The sequence below is a fragment of the Natrix helvetica genome (genome assembly GCF_964273705.1).
Source record: "Natrix helvetica genome assembly, chromosome: 6".
NCBI classification, from domain to species: Eukaryota; Metazoa; Chordata; class Lepidosauria; order Squamata; family Natricidae; genus Natrix; species Natrix helvetica.
Window position 1 is genome coordinate 42,109,520 of NC_138553.1, and position 19,311 is coordinate 42,128,830.

A 19,311-nucleotide genomic window follows, 5' to 3' on the forward strand; every position below is an offset into this window, starting at 1 on the left:
TAAGGTAATTTTATGTGGTAATTTTATCAATTTGATCCTTTTTGTAGTCAACAGAAGGGACTATCAGTGAAGGGTATGAGAACATCCTCCTTATGTTCATGGAATTTTTGGTAATAAAAATGTTTCCCTTTAAATAAAATAGCCATTTTTTAAAAATAGATTGAAACGATAAATCAGTTTTATGCTTTGCAATGACTATTCAAGATGTTTTGATTTATTTCATAATCAGTACCCTGAAATAATCATTAGTGTCTTCTCTTAATTTTGTGCCATCAGGTTCAAATGCTTCTCACTGGTCATCTCTGATATCTGCCAGAAGCTCAATACAAGTTTGTGATTTTAGGACCTGGCATTGATAGTAAAAACAACACTGGCCCTCATACATAGCTGCATTTAGCTGGATAATCACAAATTATTTTCAAACAATGTACATGTTTTTACAGAAGTGAAAAGGGCTGACTCAAAAGTGCAAATCTAATATTATAAATTTAGGCCACAATCATGTGTTAACATACTTAGAAATAAACCTGATTGAATTTAATGTGAGATATATTTATAAGATTCACTTAAAATTGCATTGCTTGGTAAAGTAAAAACAAAACTCACAATACATTTTAGAGTTTTACTGGGTGTTTATAGTCAGCATAGAGTTTACGATAATATATTTCCCCAGATTGTACTTTAGTGCACCACAACAAAATGTTGTAGCATATTCAGTGATGGTCTATGCCCTTGGTAAAGCAATTAGACATTTGCTTTATATTCACTCCTATTCAGTACTTTTCATTGTAAGAGGACTTTGTTCTTTTACCAGAATTTCAGTATCATTTAGTTATTTGCTTTTATACCTCAAAGGGAATCTATGTGACCTTGTTCTAAAAGTATTTAATCCATTTATTTAATACAATCTGTAACACTGTATACCCTGTTTTCATTATGATTGTAGGATAACCTTCAAAAACACGTTCTGGCACTGACTTTTCACGCTCTAATTATGAGTTTATCCAAATTCCAATCAGACCTAGTATTTCCCATAGTTACTTTGAGTACCCCTCTATGGAGGAAGAATAATTCTCATCAGCCAGCCATCACTAACCTGGAATTTCCATACTTAGGTTGTTGGCTTTTTTAGCATTCCATTGTTTTCACTCCATCTGCATCAACTGCCTCATATCACCCTATTGTAAGTGTGGTTTATTCTACATAAAGTTTTGTCAGTTAAAATATTAAATTTGCAATCACACTTTTCTTTTAAGCATTCTGTGCTGTATTCTGTTCAGTGTGGTGTCTTTAGTTCTGATTTTTCAATTTTGTCCCTCTCCTTTTCCTTGACGTTAGTCTGATCCAACCTCTTCTACCTCATCTGATGATTATCAATATGTTATGGAAGCTAAACTACAAGAAATGATCTCCATACGTAGGAAGGTAGTCCTACAGGACTTTACTTTCTATTGCTAAATAGAATCCATCTGATTTTGTTTTTTATATTTTTAAGAACTCTTTTAATTTCTGTATTTATTTTATTGATAATCAACCATTGTGCAGTTCAATGCTTAAAGAGCTTACAATTTTATGATGGCAGGTTTGTGTTCAAACCATGCACAGTCTGCATGTTTACATTTGGCTGATTTCATTGCTCATGAATAACTCCAATGTTTTGCTGGATGCTTGGATGTAACAGGCCTTTGTAGCTGACACATTTCAAGCGATGCTGTTCAGCTGCCTGTTTGAATAAAATTAAGTTTTGCAGTTAGTAGTAGCTTGCTTTATATTTCCTTTTTTGAAAATGATCACTTTGATTTAAAAAGCTATTTAATGTTTCACACCGAGTTATATTATTTTTATAGGCAGAAGAAAGACATGGCAATATTGAAGAACGCATGCGGCACCTAGAGGGTCAGTTGGAAGAGAAGAATCAAGAACTTCAAAGGGTATACATGCTTACATTATAGTTTGAGTTCAACTCTTTATTCCATGTCACATAAGCCTCTAAAATGATAACAGCAGTCATTGTTATTGTTATTTTTCATGAACTTACAGCTTGGTGCAGCAAAATATCAGAATACTGATGGACTAACATACTACAGTGCACTTTAAAATAATAATAAAACTATAAAACTCCACTGAGGATATCAGCAGAAGTTTCTGTTTTGAGCCCAATGACAAAAGCAGTTGATTCAGTTAAATGTTTCACAGTTTGCAATTGAAACAGTCTATGTGAACTACTGACCATAAAAAGAAATGGAAAGGAAGATAGTCTCTTGAGAATATTAGATAGGAATTGGAAGCAATTTTGGATTATAACTGGAATACACAGAAGAAATAATTAACTTTTTAAACAAAGGACAAAGGTATTTTGAAGAAAATAAGACCGGTGGCTCATTTAGCCAGCCACAATTACATATATGGAGTTTTGTGCAGGGTATAGAAGATGCTTCAAGATGTCCCTATTTAAAATATCACTACTGTTGTTGATCACAGGAGTAATTCTTATGAAAGCCTGTAGGTTACCTGCTGTAGGTACTAGCCCCAAATTGTAGATTCATTTATTTATTCATCAAATTTGTACAGAATGCACCCATCTCATGCAAAAGTGATTCGGGGCAGCATACAGCAAATCTATTAAACAGTTAATATATAAAGTAATTATTATTAAAACAATATAAAACAATTTAAATGCAATAGATTGACACATATAAATACACTGAACTAATAATAGTTTAATAAATTGTCATTAGTCATTGGTTACCTAAACTTTTGCTCTTATTTTCATGAGAAGTAAACATGAAAAAGTGAGTTCCAAAGATACTGGACTTTCAAAAAGCAACTGGACTTTCTTTCTTTGAAAACATTTAGCTTCTCTTCTGAGGAACTTCTTCGGTTCAAGTGAAACATATCATTATTTCTGGCACTTCTAAATATTTGATTTAAAATTACAGTGACCTTTTGAATATGACTAACAAATGACCACATATCTCTATTAGAAGAAGAAAAATCAGAATGATTACTCCCTACATCTATATTTGAATCTATGACTAAATGTTTCAACTAATAAATTTATTTGTTTCTCTGTGCAACTGCTCAATTTTATTCTCTCTTAGAAATAAATTTGTTTTTCTACATGCCATTTGATCATGGTATTATGATTTCAGATCCATCAAACCAGTGTGAATCTTTCACCAGTATTTTGAATTTAATTAATGTTGAATCTGCTTGCTTTATTTCCTTTGAACTTTATTGAAAGGCAAGACAAAGAGAAAAAATGAATGAAGAGCACAACAAAAGATTGTCTGATACTGTGGACAGACTTTTGACAGAATCTAATGAACGTTTGCAACTACATTTGAAAGAGAGAATGGCAGCATTGGAAGAGAAGGTAAACAAGCAAATAATGTGCACACCTTGCTTCATTTAGGTATATATTCATAGCTATTTTGCTTCTTTGCTTGATCCTGTGTAATGAAGGCATTAAAAAACCTGAGGCACAATCCATGGCCTCAATAAGAAATTCTTTTTGTTGTTTTTCTGCAGTTCCTATTGACTTTCTTCCTCTTTCAACTTCTCATAATGGCACATGGGATCACCACCAGAATTTAAAAAGTTTACAGCATGGTGCTGGTGGGTTCTTGCCCATTTCTACTGTCCCTTGTTATCACTATTTTCACTACCATAAATCTTTGGGTAGAGTCCCAGCCTTATGGTACAGTCAAAGCAGTTTGCCATCACTACAAACACTTGGTACTTATCTGAGAAACGATTATCCATTGTACAGTGCTTATTAGAATGTGAAACTGATTCCTGCTTTCTATTCAATATTCTCACCCTTTTCCAAGTCCCCTCATAGGAGCTCTGATTGAATGTCACCAGCAATGTCTGCAGCTCACAAATGAAAACAGTGTCTTAATTTTACATTATTAATCATATGATAATATCCATTTTATAGTTGTATTAGTGGTAATATCTTTTAACATATTCTGTCTTGGATTGAATTAATGAAAGACTTTTAACAATATACCTATATGTTAGAGAGAGAAAATTAAATATTATTGATATGTGTTTGATTTATTTGGTAACCTTGATTGGGTAATAATTATTTCACTAGACTTTATTTTAGCTTTTATTTCTATCTCTTAGAATGTTTTAATACAAGAATCAGAGAACTTCAGGAAGAATTTGGAGGAATCTTTACATGATAAGGTACCCTAGATTAATTACAGCCTTTATTAATAATGTTTTTTTTAAATACAGTCATCAGAATTAATTCAAGATTGCAATTATATGCATATATTTGAGAGCAAGACAATTGCCTTTATACAAATATTCTACACTGATAGATTGATTCAACATCTACCCAGATAAAATGAATAACATTATAATGTTATTACTTAATGTGGTCATCCAATGTGCAGTTCTAGCATAACATGTTGACCACCTGCTGTATTAATTCTTTTTGTTTACAATGCATTTTGAAAGTAACACAGGTGGAAAATACTCTAAACCAGTTAAATCTGTAGGAATGTTTTATCAGATGGTTTTTATGGTTCTTGCACACATATACCTTACTAACAAATATCTAGCTATACAGATTTAATCTAATTCATCCTTCTGACCTCTGCCTCACATAATTCCAAAGGCAATATGCTAGATAGTGATTATGGGAGTTAATCTGCAAGGTATTACAGTAGGGAACTAGTTTAATCATTGCAACCTTCTAGGATGTTTACAGCTTCTCATGAAGATTAGAGTGCTGCTGTGAGATTCCCTATGATCTTCCATCCCAATACTAACAAGACTTGAGTATGCTTACCTTCCAAGCCCAGGAAAGATCATCCAAGTGTCATACTGGAGGAAAGCTAGAGAACTGATGAAGAGTTTTCTAGCATATGGTTCAACTATTCAGAGAGATGATATTATATGACAGTAAAATTTGATGAATAATTTTGAACTAGCATGTATCCATGTTAATCGATTATTATTATTTGTTTCAATTTTCAGGAAAGATTAGCAGAAGAGATAGACAAACTGAGAGTTGAACTTGACCAGTTGAAAATACGAGCAGGTTCTTTAATTGAGCCCACATTGTCAAGGTAGTACAAGAAAACAATGACATTTTCTTTAATAATATTATTTTGCAGTTTCAGTCATCACATATTTAAAACACTATATATCTATATATCTATATATATATATATCTATATCTATATCTATATCTATATCTATATCTATATCTATATCTATATATATATATATATATATATATATATATATATACACAGATGACTTACTCTTTGGAAATACTGTGGGAGTAAGACACTCCTAACATCCCTCAAGGTGTGCGTTGTGTTAAGATACAGCCTGTTGTGCCTTAAAATGGCTTCTACCATACTGCTTGCCATAAAATGGCTTCTACTATACAGCTTAGTGGAGTTGCCATGTTAATGGCTTCACAGTATTACACAAGGGGGCTCCCTCTGGTAAGGGAGAAAATCCAACATTAGAAATTATGTTTGGTCCGGGCATTTTTCTCCTATAAATAAATACCCAAGCAATGCACTGGGTTATCAGCACTAGTCATCCATAATAGTGATTGCTATTTATGGGATTGTGAAAGTTGAAATTTTCTGTCACCAGATTTAATATAGACACTAATTTAAATGACATTAAAAGAAAGATTACATCTCTGTAGATAGGGACTAGAAATATCATGACTATTACTTAGTTAGTCATTATATCCAAACTCGCTTATGTCTTAAATATCAGCAGGTTGGAAGCCACAGAACAGAACTGTGGCTGTTTATATGCTTATGACACAAAAGTATTCATTCAATCAATCAAATTTATATGGCTGCCCCTATCACCATATAGTTTAATAGCTGTGGAAATAAAGAACTATCAACTAAATACATAATAAAAATGAATCATGAGATTATGGAATCATAGGTTGGAAGCAGGGCGGGTAATGCTTTCTGCTACTGCTGGTTCGCTCAGGGATGCAATGCGCATGTCCACTGTGCACACATGCATGCTTGATGCATGCTAAGCACGCATGCACAGTACTTCAAAAATGCTTCTGCAAATGTGCAGAAGCAAAAGATAAGATGGCGCTTATCGGTTCAGGGCGTGGCAGACCAAGTTACTACCTATTCGGCCGAACCAGTCCAAACCGATAGGAACCCACCTCTGGTTGGAAGGAAGCTAAGATTATTATTTACCTTATTGATCCTGGATTTATTTGGGGTGATTTTATTTTATTTTTCAGTTCTTGGAACATTTTAATAGGAAATGAATTAGATAATAAATGAATTTCATTTATTAATTGCATGTGTATTCCTATTTTTTCATGGAATTCAAATATAAATGTCATAGATCAATAAAATCATTTCTCGTCTATTCATTTTCAGATGGGTTGTTTCATAAATTATTAAATTTTATACTAATTTTTTACTTAACTTCATTAAGTGCATTCTTTTAATGATTTTTTCCATTAAATATAAATTTGTAAAATTGATTTCTTTTTAAATGCATATTTCTGAACATATATGGTTCTAGAATAATTTTTTAATTGAGAGATGCTGTGCAAAATTCATTGGTTTTGGGTTGCTTTGGGTCTTGTTGATTAAACTGTGTCATCTATTCGAGCTAAGTAAATGTGCATTCTCTGACACTGCATCCATCATTTGAAATCTGTATGGCTGCCATCTTGTTAGCGTTGGTCTTCCTAGATCAGGGGTGTCCAAACTTGGCAACTTTAAGACTTGTGGACTTCAACTCCCAGAATTCCCCAGCCAGCTGGCTGGGGAATTCTGGGAGTTGAAGTCCACAAGTCTTAAAGTTGCCAAGTTTGGACACCCCTGTCCTAGATATTTGACAAAAAAGCAAATGTTAATCTTGGAAGTGAGAAAGGAACATTTTTAGTTTATGTTGGTATGACCTAAGTATAATCCTCATAGCTTCTCTTTTAAGTCCCTCCCTCTCTCTCCCTCCCTCTCTCTCCCTCCCTCCCTCCCCCCTCTCTCTCCTCAACTTGCTGATGAATTGAAGTTTGAGCTTTTAGCCTTTGACTCTATAATTCCAGTCTCATTTTTCTGATAATAAAAAACATTCCTACATAAAAATATATTGATTGATCAAAGATATATATTATCTTTTCCTTTTTCATTAAAATCCAAACCTTATAAATTCCCTTCAGTGTGCAAGGAAGCATACTCTATTTTTATTGTTCTGTTGGTAGCAAAGTGTAGGATGATATCCTCTGCATATGGTAAAAATAAATATATTTTAAGTGAAATTTGAGGGTTTTTCTTAAATCTAAATCCTCTGCCACAATTGTTTTTCAGGACACATCTTGATTCATCAGCAGAACTGAGGTACTCTGTGGGCTCACTTGTTGATAGTCAACCAGATTATAGATCTACTAAAGTGATAAGAAGACCGAGAAGGGGTCGTATGGGAATCCGAAGAGATGAACCAAAGGTTTATATTTTAATCATTTTTTTCTTTAATAAAATTGCAATCATAAGCACAGCTGACTTAAGACATGTTGCCAGCTAAGGCCAGGACTGGAATTAACTTTCCATCGTCCTTGCGTACGTTTATAGATAATAGCTTTAATTATAGACATTATGTGGATTCTACAATTGGATCATAGATTTGTTTATTCATTCAGTTGGTAAGGCCACATTTTTTAGACATTGGCTCTATTTTTGCCATTCATATATTTAAAATGTAGAAAAAACTGTGTTACTGCATGTACATGTACCCACACACACTTCTAATTGTTTAATCATCTTTGGGCCTAAACCTTTTGAAAACCCCAAAAGCTTCATATACTTAGGCACTGTATTGTTGTGCTCAGTGGATAATCTGGCCCTGTTTGAAATTATCTCTCTGATAACTCTCACTGGGTAAAGTACGTATTATCTAAAGGCTATAAAACAATTTTTATATTTGAGGGAGAAGTAGGATTACATACTTTGGGCCTTAAAATTACACTAATAATGCAATTCTAATATGGTATTAAACATAAAATGCAATTACAAATCAGAGTATAAGAAGAAGAAATGAGCTAGAGCTATTTGCTATTTATTACACCCAAATCATATTGCTCTATACAATTTTTTCAGGTTAATTCTTGAAATATTAGCTTCTATTATTCTACTTACTGGATTGGAATCCATAGACAGGGCTTAATGGAGGTTCAGTTTTCCAGTATAGTTTCATTTCAGCCTTTAAAAAAAACAAACAATAGTAATAGCACTTAGCACTTATGTACTACTTCACAGTGCTTTACAGCCCTCTCTAAGCGGTTTACAGAGTCAACATATTGCCGTCAACAATCTGGGTCCTCATTTTACTGACTGATGATGGAAGGCTGAGTCAACCTTGAGCCGGTGAGAATCAAACTGCCAAACTCCTGGCAGCCAGCAGTCAGCAAAATTAGCCTGCAATACTGTGTTCTAATCATCTGCGCCACGTAGCTTGTTATAAAAGTATAGTGTCCATAAATATTGCCTTTAATATTAAATCATCCTGGGATATCTATAATATTATGTTATGACTTTAAATTGACTTACAGTGATAGTGGTCACGAATACAGAAAACAAAACCTTCCTTAAACTATTTCGGGCCTCTTGTAAGATAAATCTTGTTATTTTTATAACAGACTGAAATTAAGATCAGTGTGATATCACAATGCAGCTGTTAGAAATTAATAAGAATGGTTTAAGTGCACAAATGGCTAAGAAAATTGAAAAGTGTTAATAATTGCAATGGTGTTTTAAAATATAAGCTCTCCTGTGAAAATTATCATTTAGAATCAGTCTGATCTATATGCATTTCTACAATTCGTAATTAGGTAAAATCTCTTGGAGATCATGAGTGGAATAGAAGTCAGCCAGTTGGAGTTCTAAGCAGCCATCATTTTGAGAGTGACACTGAAATGTCTGATATAGATGATGATGATAGAGATACAATTTTTAGTTCAATGGATCTTTTGTCACCAAGTGGACATTCAGATGCTCAGACCCTTGCTATGATGCTTCAGGAACAACTAGATGCAATCAATAAAGAAATCAGGTATGCATACTTCACACACACAAACACATACACACAAATAAAATCTTAGAACAATCCAATATTTTATTCCTAATAGTATAAAAACTAAGTCAATGTGATTTCTGGTTTCTTTATGGACATCTGATTTTCTTTGAAACAATATATAAAGGTGACTTGCCATTTGCCTTCTTCAGGATTTTTAAAAATTATTAATATAGGTTACATTTTTGCAAACTCCCCAAATTAAAAGATATTATGGTAGTTTTCTGTACACCAGATTATAGTCAGTGTTTCTCAAAGCTAAATTATCTGGGAGATGCTGACATTAAAATGAAGAGGAATCCTAATGATTGAAAGTACATATAATATGACCTTAGAAACCTTGCTGAATTCTTTGTTCATTTTTAAGCCTTTCTTGGTTATCTGCGGGATCGCATCCTACCCCACACATCCCTGCGACCAATCCTCTCTCACAGAGAGGGACTCCTCCGGGTACCATCCGCTAAGCAATGCGGGCGGGCGGTGCCCAGGAGTAGGGCCTTCTCTGTGATGGGCCCAACCCTCTGGAACGACCTCCCCCCCGATATTAGAATTACTGCTGATCTCCGCTCCTTCCGTAAGAAACTCAAGACCCACTTGTTCCAATTAGCTGGCCCGGCCCAATTGCAATTATAAGTATAATCTAATCCTGACCTTCCTGGATGGCATTTTAAATTTTTAAATTCTGGGGTATTTTAATTGGTTTTAATTGGTTTTAATTATCAGTTAGTTTATGGTTACTGTACAGACTGTGTACTTAAGTTGTTTTGTCTGGGGTTTTGTGTTTTGTTTTGTTGTCTATTATATATTTATTGTCTGTACACCGCCCCGAGTCCCTTCGGGGAGAGGGGGCGGTTTATAAATTTAATAAACTAGAACTAGAACTAAACTCTGAATGTTTTTAGAAAATTCTAGGCAAGCAGAAATCAGAGATGAAAGATCAGTATTAATATTTTGTTTACATTGGAGGAACAATATATTTAATGCATTAAAAAAGAGATCCACATTGATAAAAGACGAATATGCCAAATTTTTCTTTGCTATGTTGTTACAAAACCTTAATAACTATATAGTTGCAACATGGCAATAGAGAGGGGAAAATGGTATCCTTTTTCTCATGCTACTTTCTTGAGCTAAACTTATTGCTTTGAAAGCCTGTCCAGCCCCTCATAGTAAAAGCATATGAGCACAGCACATTTTCTGAAAGGGGCAAATAACAATTGACAGTTGTAACTGGAAATGATGTGAAATTTAAAACATAAACTATATCATTCCAGCAGTTCAATCAACTCCCGATGCAAATTGTACTCATCATGGCTACTTTTAAAAAGAATTCTTAAAAGCTAACAAATTTAAACGTGAATATTTCTTGATGCACACCACTTAACCTATTAAACGATTTTATTTTTTTAAAATGGCAATTAAATTTTGTGCACTGACATTTAATCTCCATCTCCACTATTTTTGATGACAGCATATTAGTTCAGAGGACAAAGGGTGGGAGAGACAATATGCAGCTCTCTGCTCAAACATCTTGTAATCATTTTCTGATAACTGCCACTTACGGTGATTACTCCAATTTACTTTGAAAGTATGCCATTCCTGTAAAGCATTCCGAGTAGTGGCCAGAGAGAACATTCCCAACTTCTATTAACACTCATATTAAAACAATATTGTCACAAAAAATGACGTACCTTTGTGTTGTTCACTATTACAGGTTAATCCAGGAAGAAAAAGAATCTACAGAACTACGTGCTGAAGAAATAGAAAACAGAGTTGGTAGTGTGAGTCTAGAAGGCTTAAATCTAGCCAGGGTTCATCCTGGAACATCAATTACTGGCTCAATCACTGCATCTTCATTAGCAAGCTCCTCTCCTCCCAGTGGCCACTCAACTCCTAAACTCACTCCACGCAGCCCAGCTAGAGAGATAGATCGGATGGGTATCATGACACTGGTAAGAAGTATAGCTTTCTCTTGATCACTACATTTATTTAATATTTAAGGAATCCTCTACATAGGGTTATTTTTTTAATTTCTTGTTTATTTCCTCTTTTTATTATTTATTTTTGATTTGTGTGTGTGCACCTGCGTGCACTTGCGATAATTTCTTATTAACTGTTAACACAAGCCATCATAAATTTTTGATTTGGACCAATTCCTAGTGTTAACACAAGAAAAAGTAAAAGTAAAATTCTAAAAACAGAATGTGTTAATAAACTGTTGGCATAGACGCTTGCTATCATTTGTGCATTTATAAGACAATGTTTTTAAAATGTTAATGATATTTCTTTAAACTTACAATGTAAGTCAGGGCTGTCAAACTCCCAGCCTGCGGGCTGGACGCATCATGTGCTGGCCATGCCTATGCTCAGTTTAGCGAAGGGGGGAAAGTCCCGATACATCATGTGACGCTGCCACGACATGAGTTTGACACCCCTGATGTAAGTGAAAACCTAGTCTGGTCTCCTTGAGTTCAGGCCAAATTTTGTTTTGGATTCAATGGCAGTGGGGCTGGTGTAATGGAAAGAAATGTCATCCTAAGAGCTAATAGTTTGTGTGGCTTAGAAAATCTCAGAATGCATCTTAATAAAAAGGAACACAAAATGTATAAAAATCTATAATATTTCTGAAAATACTTTGTTTTTTTCTTCGTTATCAACTCTAGCCAAGTGATCTCAGGAAACATCGAAGAAAGGTACATTTTTTAAAAAAAATGTTTGTTTTCTTTCTCTGACAAGTGTTAATTATTTCTAGCACTTTCAAATTTAGACCTTTACGAATGTTTTCCCCAAGATACAGTTTTTCTGAGGATGTTGAAATCCTTCAAGTATCAACCCTCTTGCTTCATTGTAGTTGAAGCAGCTAATTTGGATGATCCAAGAAGAGATCATTGCATTCCTGTGAGGCAGACAGAACCTTCTCAGGAAACCCACATTGGACAAAATGGAGCCCTATCTAAATGTTTAAGAAGGGACCCTATGTCACCTCTATTAGGAATTAATTATGTGACAGAACAAATAGAGCATACTTTTAATATTGTTTATACTATATTTATTAAACATATCTTACCTTTTAATGATTGATAGTTTCCTTACTTTTGCCTCCCCTATTCTAGAAGTAAAATTGAATAACATTATGTAAATGATTGTGGTTTTATTACTGTTACAATGCTCTAACTTTTCTCTGAAATTATTTTAGTGGTGAAAACACTAAAGCTAGCATTCAATCATTTCCATTCTCAAAATCCAAACCAAATAAATTAGATTTATGCCATCATTGAAAATCATTTTCTAATAATTTTATTCACAATAATTCTTATTTAGTATGTGTATGTATGTATGTATGTATGTATGTATGTATGTATGTATGTATGTATGTATATATATATATATATATATATATATATATATATATATATATATATATATATATATATATATATATATATATATATATATATATATATATATATATATATATATACACACAGATACATACATATAAAACTACATTGGTTCATTCTTTACAATTTTCATAAAACTGTGTACATTTTAGAGACTCTTATACCATCCTTATAGAAATAAATATGTATATAAAATTAATCAAAGCTGGAAATAGAGGGACGTGGACAGACAGACCTGCCTTCAATCTGGTGTTATACTTCAACCATTCAAAATTACAACTGACATTCTCAGAAGCTACTTATGACCCAGTTTCAAAGTTACGGCCACTACAGCACTCCTGCAGTCATTCACCCTTACAATGAACTGCAGGGATACACAGCAGCACTCACCCCCCTTCCTGCCACTAAAGGAGATCAGGCCAGCTGTAGCCCAAGTAAATCAGCTAGAGCTTGCATCCCTCCATCTTCCTTCCCATCCAGTGAGGAAGTGGAGGTCATGTGGACAGAGTTTGCAATCCTTCAATGACCAAGGAAAGATCAGTCATCTGCAGCTTACAAGCCTCCAGCTGTCTTCCCACTCAGGGACTTATGACTCAGCTGTTCCAGGCCACAGAAATACTCAGTATTCTTATAGAGCCTCATGGCAAAGCAGGTGTTATTCTTGTGAACCTATAGGGGGCTTGTTTTTTAAGGAGGCTCCATAAACTTCACAAACAAAGGGAGCCTCCTTGGAAAATGGAGCTCTCTACAGTATTATAAAAATAGTAACTATTGCAGAATAGCATTGAGTTTGCTACAAGGCAAAGAAAGAAGTAAGAAAGCTGATATTGAATTAGGCTGGGTGTCTCCCAAAAACTGCAAAAAATAAAGGTAAGTTGACTGTTGCTGGAGCCTGGAATAAACTGAGTCCTGCAAGTTGCTGGGTGAGTAGGTAGCTGAAGGCTTGCAAGTGGCAGACCGCCTGTTCTCCCCTAGGTCGCTGGATGGTAAGAAAACTGATGGACTGTAGGGACGCTGGGGATGAGAAGTAGAGTATAGGGTTCTTGAGGGGGGAGGGTAGCTTGGGAGGCCTGAGGCAGGTGAGTGAGACAGGACCTGCATAGGCCTCCCAGGACCCCCTACACTCCTGTACTGTGCTTAATGACCTGTGTGTTCATTTAACAGCTGCATCAGGAAGAGCAGGGGACGAGATTGTTAAGTGAGGCCACTTCACTAAATGGCCATCACCATTTGCAACCATAATAGGCAGGCTCCGTTACAGTTGTAACTAAAGAACAACTTATATTGGATTCACAGAATATAGAAAAGTCCAAGTATGTGAGGGGCCAATTTTATCTACCAACTTGTCCATTTTACTTCAAATGTTGTTTATCTGAATGGCAAAGGGCAATGAAAATACATCAAAAACTCCTTTGAATCTTGTTCTGCAGTCCTTTATTAGGATTTAAAAATGAGAAAAAGTTAAATAAATTTTATTTCCACTTATATCCTACTTTGCATATGCTCTCCAGCTCAGGAAACTAGCCTATAATTTTCTGAATTAAAGAATAATATGTAATATAGCAACTACAGCAAAAGTTAAATGTGTGTCTGATTCATATTCAGTCCTGGAAATTGGAACTATATTGCTATCATTGTATAACTTGCACTTAGTACTTTTATTCTATATCTTGTTCTAGGAATGGAATGCTATTTGTGTGTTTGGTTGATTGGTTTCCTTACTTGGAAAGGAGTTGGCTTTCCAATAGGTTTTTTTCCCCTCCCAATCCCTTAAAAGAGTTTTCACCTGCATTTTATAAAACTGTTTACTTGTAGATTGCAGTAGTTGAAGAAGATGGACATGAAGACAAGGCCACAATAAAATGTGAAACGTCTCCTCCACCTACACCTAGGGCCATAAGAATGACTCACACTCTACCTTCTTCATACCACAATGATGCCAGAAGGTAGGAATTGGTTTGTTTAGCATAGCCATGTGTCGTGTTAAGTGGATTCATCTATTTAAGTTTCAAGTTGAGTTTCACATGACTTTTGCTGTGTGCTAGTTGAATTCAGTTGTCCTGAAATTTATTTAGATCAGTTTTTCAGATATGCTTTCCATTTTCCATTTCCATTTGAATAACTGGTCTTTAATTCCATGCTCTTTTTGGTTAATCAAGTGAGGCATGATCATTTTCTGATATTTTCTTGTCATGGATTATAAATGAACAAATCAGAGTGTAATTAAATTCCATTGTGCTAACTACTCGTGTTATGAAGATAGTTAAATGATAGGGTTTTAGTATTTGGATACTCTATTGTAGCCCTTGCAGTCAGTATTTTTGATGGTGAGGAATTACCAGTGGTAATTTCTGAAGTAGTCAGAGAAAGAAGTTTCTTGCCCCAAGGAAAACACAGTAATTCAACCCCCAGGGGGGGGGGGGAGGCCTGGAAGAAGTGGAGAGATGTCTAATGAATTCAGAAAGTAGAAGGAATAATTTTTAATAATTTTAAAAAATAATAACAATAAAATTGATTTAAACTTTTTTGTTCTTTTATAACATAACAAAAATCCATAGTAGGAGGATTTTTGTATAAGAAGTTATGTTTGACTGTAAAAAATACTATAATTATTTTCACTTTCACCCTAATTGAATCAGTAAATGTTGCATGTTAGCAAAGCTAAGTTTGGAGATTTTGCTGTCTAGTGCTCATGTATCTGTATATTCTTGCCACTAAGAAAGATAAATTAAAGGTTGACTAAGAAGAAAGGTTTTATAAGCAGTAAAAGGAAAAAGGGAAGTTGAGCATCTGAGAATTGACAGCTCTAAGGATGTTTTACAAGCAGTCACAAACAGTTACACTTCAATCAATAAAACAAAAAACCAAAATGTTAGTTGATCTTAGAAGATAGCAATATTATACTCCATAGTGCTTTACAGCATTCTCTGAGCAGTTTACAAATGTCAACATATTGTCCCCAACAATCTGGGTCCTCTTTTTACTGACCTTGGAAAGATGGAAGGCTTAGTCGATCTGGGTTGGACTCGAACTCCTGGTAGTGGGCAAAGTAAGCCTGCAATACTACATTCTAACCACTGTACCTCCAAAGCTCATAGGGTTCTCCTAGAACTGCTTCTCCTTCTTTAAGTAGGTCTATTTCCACTCTAACCAGTGGAATGAAGAAATGGAAGTCCCAATATATATGGATGACAACTGGAAAGGAAAACTTATCCCAATGTATATTTATTAGAGTTTCATAATTGCTCATATTCACTAATATTAATGTGTAAGTCAGTCGTATGAATTATAATTGTCATATCTCTGAGCTTGCCATAAGTGAGAAATTGTGTACATATTATTTGTGTTTTGAGTTAAGAATCTGATCTCATGCCTATACATAGAAATACCTTCTATGTAAAATGGATGATAGATAGGCAGGCAGACAGATTCATTTCCATATTTTATTGAAAGAAGAAATGTTCTAGTAAGAATCATACTATTGCTCTCAAGTAAAAATGGATAGACTATGATAAGCAGGATGAGTAAATAAACAAAGCAATACTGCTGAAGGTTCTTTTGACACTTCTGTCTAATTAATAAAGGATTAAGTCAAGCTTTGGCTTACAATACAAAATATCTACTGTTAAAAGAAGTATAGTTCTTAAATAGGACTCTCTGAAAAAGTGACATGTGGTGAAATTCGATTTTCTTTACTACCGGTTCTGTGGCCGTGGCTTGGTGGGCATGGTGTGGCTTGGTGGCATGACTTGGTGGGCGTGGCAGGGGAAGGATACTGCAAAATCTCTATTCCCACCCCATTCCAGGAGAAGGATACTGCAAAATCTCCATTCCCACCCTCCTCTGGGGCCAGCCAGAGATGGCATTTGCTGGTTCTCCGAACTACTCAAAATTTACACTACTGGTTCTCCGAACTACTCAAAATTTACACTGCCGGTTCTCCAGAACCTGTCAGAACCTGCTGGATTTCACCCCTGATTGCTACTCTTAGGAAGCATCATAGTCATTGAAGAACATCAACTTATTTTTGGAGGGTAGTATAATTACATCAGAAACTTATTTTACATTACAACTACTGGAGAAAATATGTTACTTCACCTATTTAGGATAGATAAAATCAAAGCAGTAGTAATAGTGGTAGCCATAGCTTAGATATCATTTATTTCAACATTTGGTTCTGATCAAAAACATTCGAAAATCTTTCTAGCCATACTTATATTAACAGAGTTTTGATGAATTATGTCTGTCTTTTCATTCAATTATTTCAATCAAGATTAAAACATGAAAAATGTGAAGTTCTAAATATTGCAAAAAAAGATTCTATTATCACACTATATATCAGAAATTAATTTGATTATTGTTTCAGATTACTAAAATACTCTCATTAGATTTCATAAAACCTGTTTCCACAGCAGACAAGTTGTGGACTTCGTGATGGAAATTCGTCAGGACAATAATAGTTTCCCTATTTTTTGTGTATCTTTTTTAGTAGTTTGATTGCATCCTTGGAACCAGAAAGTATTGGTTTTGGCAGTGTCAATAGCAGCCAGGATTCCTTGCACAAAGCTCCCAAGAAGAAAGGAATAAAGTCTTCAATTGGACGCTTGTTTGGTAAAAAAGAGAAGGCACGACTTGGACAGCTAAGTAAGACATACTTCTCCAGTTTCAGATCATAGCTTTCCTGTCATTTTTAAAAGTATTATTTTTTACTCTTTCCTAGATGCTTTAGCTTCTCTTTCAGTTTCATTTTGCTTTCCTGTCTTTTAAAATGATTATATTTATCCATGTCATTCCGCTATCATCAATCATATTTACTGTCACAGAATTACTGTATATTTTCTTAAGTGATTGAAGGACATAGATCAGGGGTGTCCAAACTTGGGAACTTTAAGACTTGTGGACTTCAACTCCCAGAATTCCCCAGCCAGCATAGCTATGCTGGCTGGGGAATTCTGGGAGTTGAAGTCCACAAGTCTTAAAGTTCCCAAGTTTGGACACCCCTGACATAGATTAAACTTCCAATAGAAGAGAATATATGTAGCTCAGGGTTGAGCTATGAGTCCTTGGGGCTCTCTGGACTTGATTGTTTCATTATCCAAATAGGCAATTTACAGATAGACGTCAACTTATGACCACAATTGAAGCAAAAATTTCTGTTGTTAAGTGAGACATTCGTTAAGTGAATTTTGCCACATTTTACAACCTTTCTTGCTACGGTTGTTAGGTGAATCACTGCAATTGTTAAGTTAGTGACACAGTTGTTAAGTAAATCTGACTTCCCCATTGATTTTGCTTGTCCGAAGCTTGCAATAGGTGATCACATGATCCCGGGACAGTGCAATCGTCATAAATATGAGTCAATTGCCAAGAGTCTAAATTTTAATCATGTGACCATAGGGATGCTGCAATGGTCATAAGTGTGAAAAATGGTCCTGAGTCACTTTTTGCAGTGCCATTGTAATTTGAACCATCACTAAATGAACTGTTGTAAGTCAAGACTACTTGTAATCAATACTAACATGATGCTAGCACTGAAGATGTTACCTAGTCAGGTAATGAAATGGCTACAAGCAAATAACCAGGGTCAGAGAGCATCAAGAATTCTAAAAATTAAGCTTCCTTTGCTAGGGTTTGTCACATTTCGTGAAAAGATTCCATTCAGAGGTAAATCTGCTGAGTTTTAAAAATCACACACAGTAAAACTTGGATAGCAATTACCAAAAAATAGGTGACAACTGTGACATGAGACAGGGCTACCAACTGCACATAATCATAGCTATCCTTCTATGACTCTAGAATTCTGATAGAATGACCGTTGTCTTACCTGAACTGTCGTTCTCATGGCGCTGCGGAGAGTCCAAGGAAGGGTTAACACAGCCTGTTTGCCCGTGGACTGAGTAGATTTTTCCCCTCTGGCCACGCCTCCTTTGCCTCTTCTGGCTCAGTTTTAAAAACGAGGTCTTGTCCGACGAAAACGTCCTCAGCTCACACCTGTGTAAAGATACAATCTCGGAGCTAAACAATTACCCTGGGTGGGTCTTGGACTCTCCGCAGCGCCATGAGAATGACCGTTCAGGTAAGACAACGGTCATTCTCCATAGCGCTGCTTGGAGAGTCCAAGGAAGGGACATGCCCAAGCTATGGTGTCCCAGGGCGGGAAGAGGTGACAATGTCCGGAGCCTCAATAACCTGTAATACTCTACGTCCAAACGAGGCTTCGGCAGAGGCAAAGGAATCGATCTTGTAGTTTCTAATGAAAGCCGTGGGAGACGCCCACGTGGCCGCTCTGCAAATGTCCAGAATAGATGCTTGAGTCGCCCAGGCCGCGGTCGTGGCCGCACTTCTGGTGGAGTGTGCCGTTACACGAGGTGGAACCGGCTTGCCCTGAAGGTCATATGTCATCTTAATGCAAGCCCGCAGCCACCGACCTATGGTTGAAGATGACACCTTGCGACCCAGCGAGCCTGGCTGAAAAGACACAAAGAAGGCCTCGGAGTGCCTGATGTCCTTAGTTCGTTTCAGGTAAATGCGGACTGCCCTTCGCACGTCCAATTTGTGCCACCTGCGCTCCTTGGAGTGTTGAGGGCTGGGACAGAAATTCGGGAGGATAACCTCCTGAGACCTGTGAAAATGAGAATTCACCTTCGGCATGAAGGCGGGGTCTAACCGTAGGATGACCTTGTCTGGGTGAATGATGCACAGTTCTTCCTTGGCCGAGAAGGCCGCAATCTCAGATACCCTTCTGGCTGAAGTAATGGCTATGAGGAAGGCAGTCTTAAGAGTCAGATGCCGAAGAGAGACCTTCCTCAAAGGT

General features: G+C 35.7%; 1 protein-coding gene across 3 annotated transcripts in view; it reads left to right on the forward strand.

Moving 5' to 3' along the window:
- Positions 1 to 19,311, forward strand: part of PPFIA2 (PTPRF interacting protein alpha 2) — a 232,043-nt gene that overhangs the window by 169,942 nt on the left and 42,790 nt on the right. For 2 of the 3 annotated variants that reach the window (XM_081956680.1, XM_081956681.1), the window contains exons 11-20: positions 1,848 to 1,931; positions 3,245 to 3,376; positions 4,135 to 4,197; positions 4,996 to 5,087; positions 7,338 to 7,473; positions 8,855 to 9,075; positions 10,811 to 11,048; positions 11,760 to 11,789; positions 14,313 to 14,443; positions 16,987 to 17,141. In XM_081956680.1, the coding sequence (XP_081812806.1) occupies positions 1,848 to 1,931; positions 3,245 to 3,376; positions 4,135 to 4,197; positions 4,996 to 5,087; positions 7,338 to 7,473; positions 8,855 to 9,075; positions 10,811 to 11,048; positions 11,760 to 11,789; positions 14,313 to 14,443; positions 16,987 to 17,141 (1,282 nt within the window). Of the gene's footprint in view, positions 1 to 1,338; positions 1,426 to 1,847; positions 1,932 to 3,244; positions 3,377 to 4,134; positions 4,198 to 4,995; positions 5,088 to 7,337; positions 7,474 to 8,854; positions 9,076 to 10,810; positions 11,049 to 11,759; positions 11,790 to 14,312; positions 14,444 to 16,986; positions 17,142 to 19,311 lie in introns of all 3 variants that reach the window. The other variant, XM_081956679.1, reaches the window with a different exon arrangement.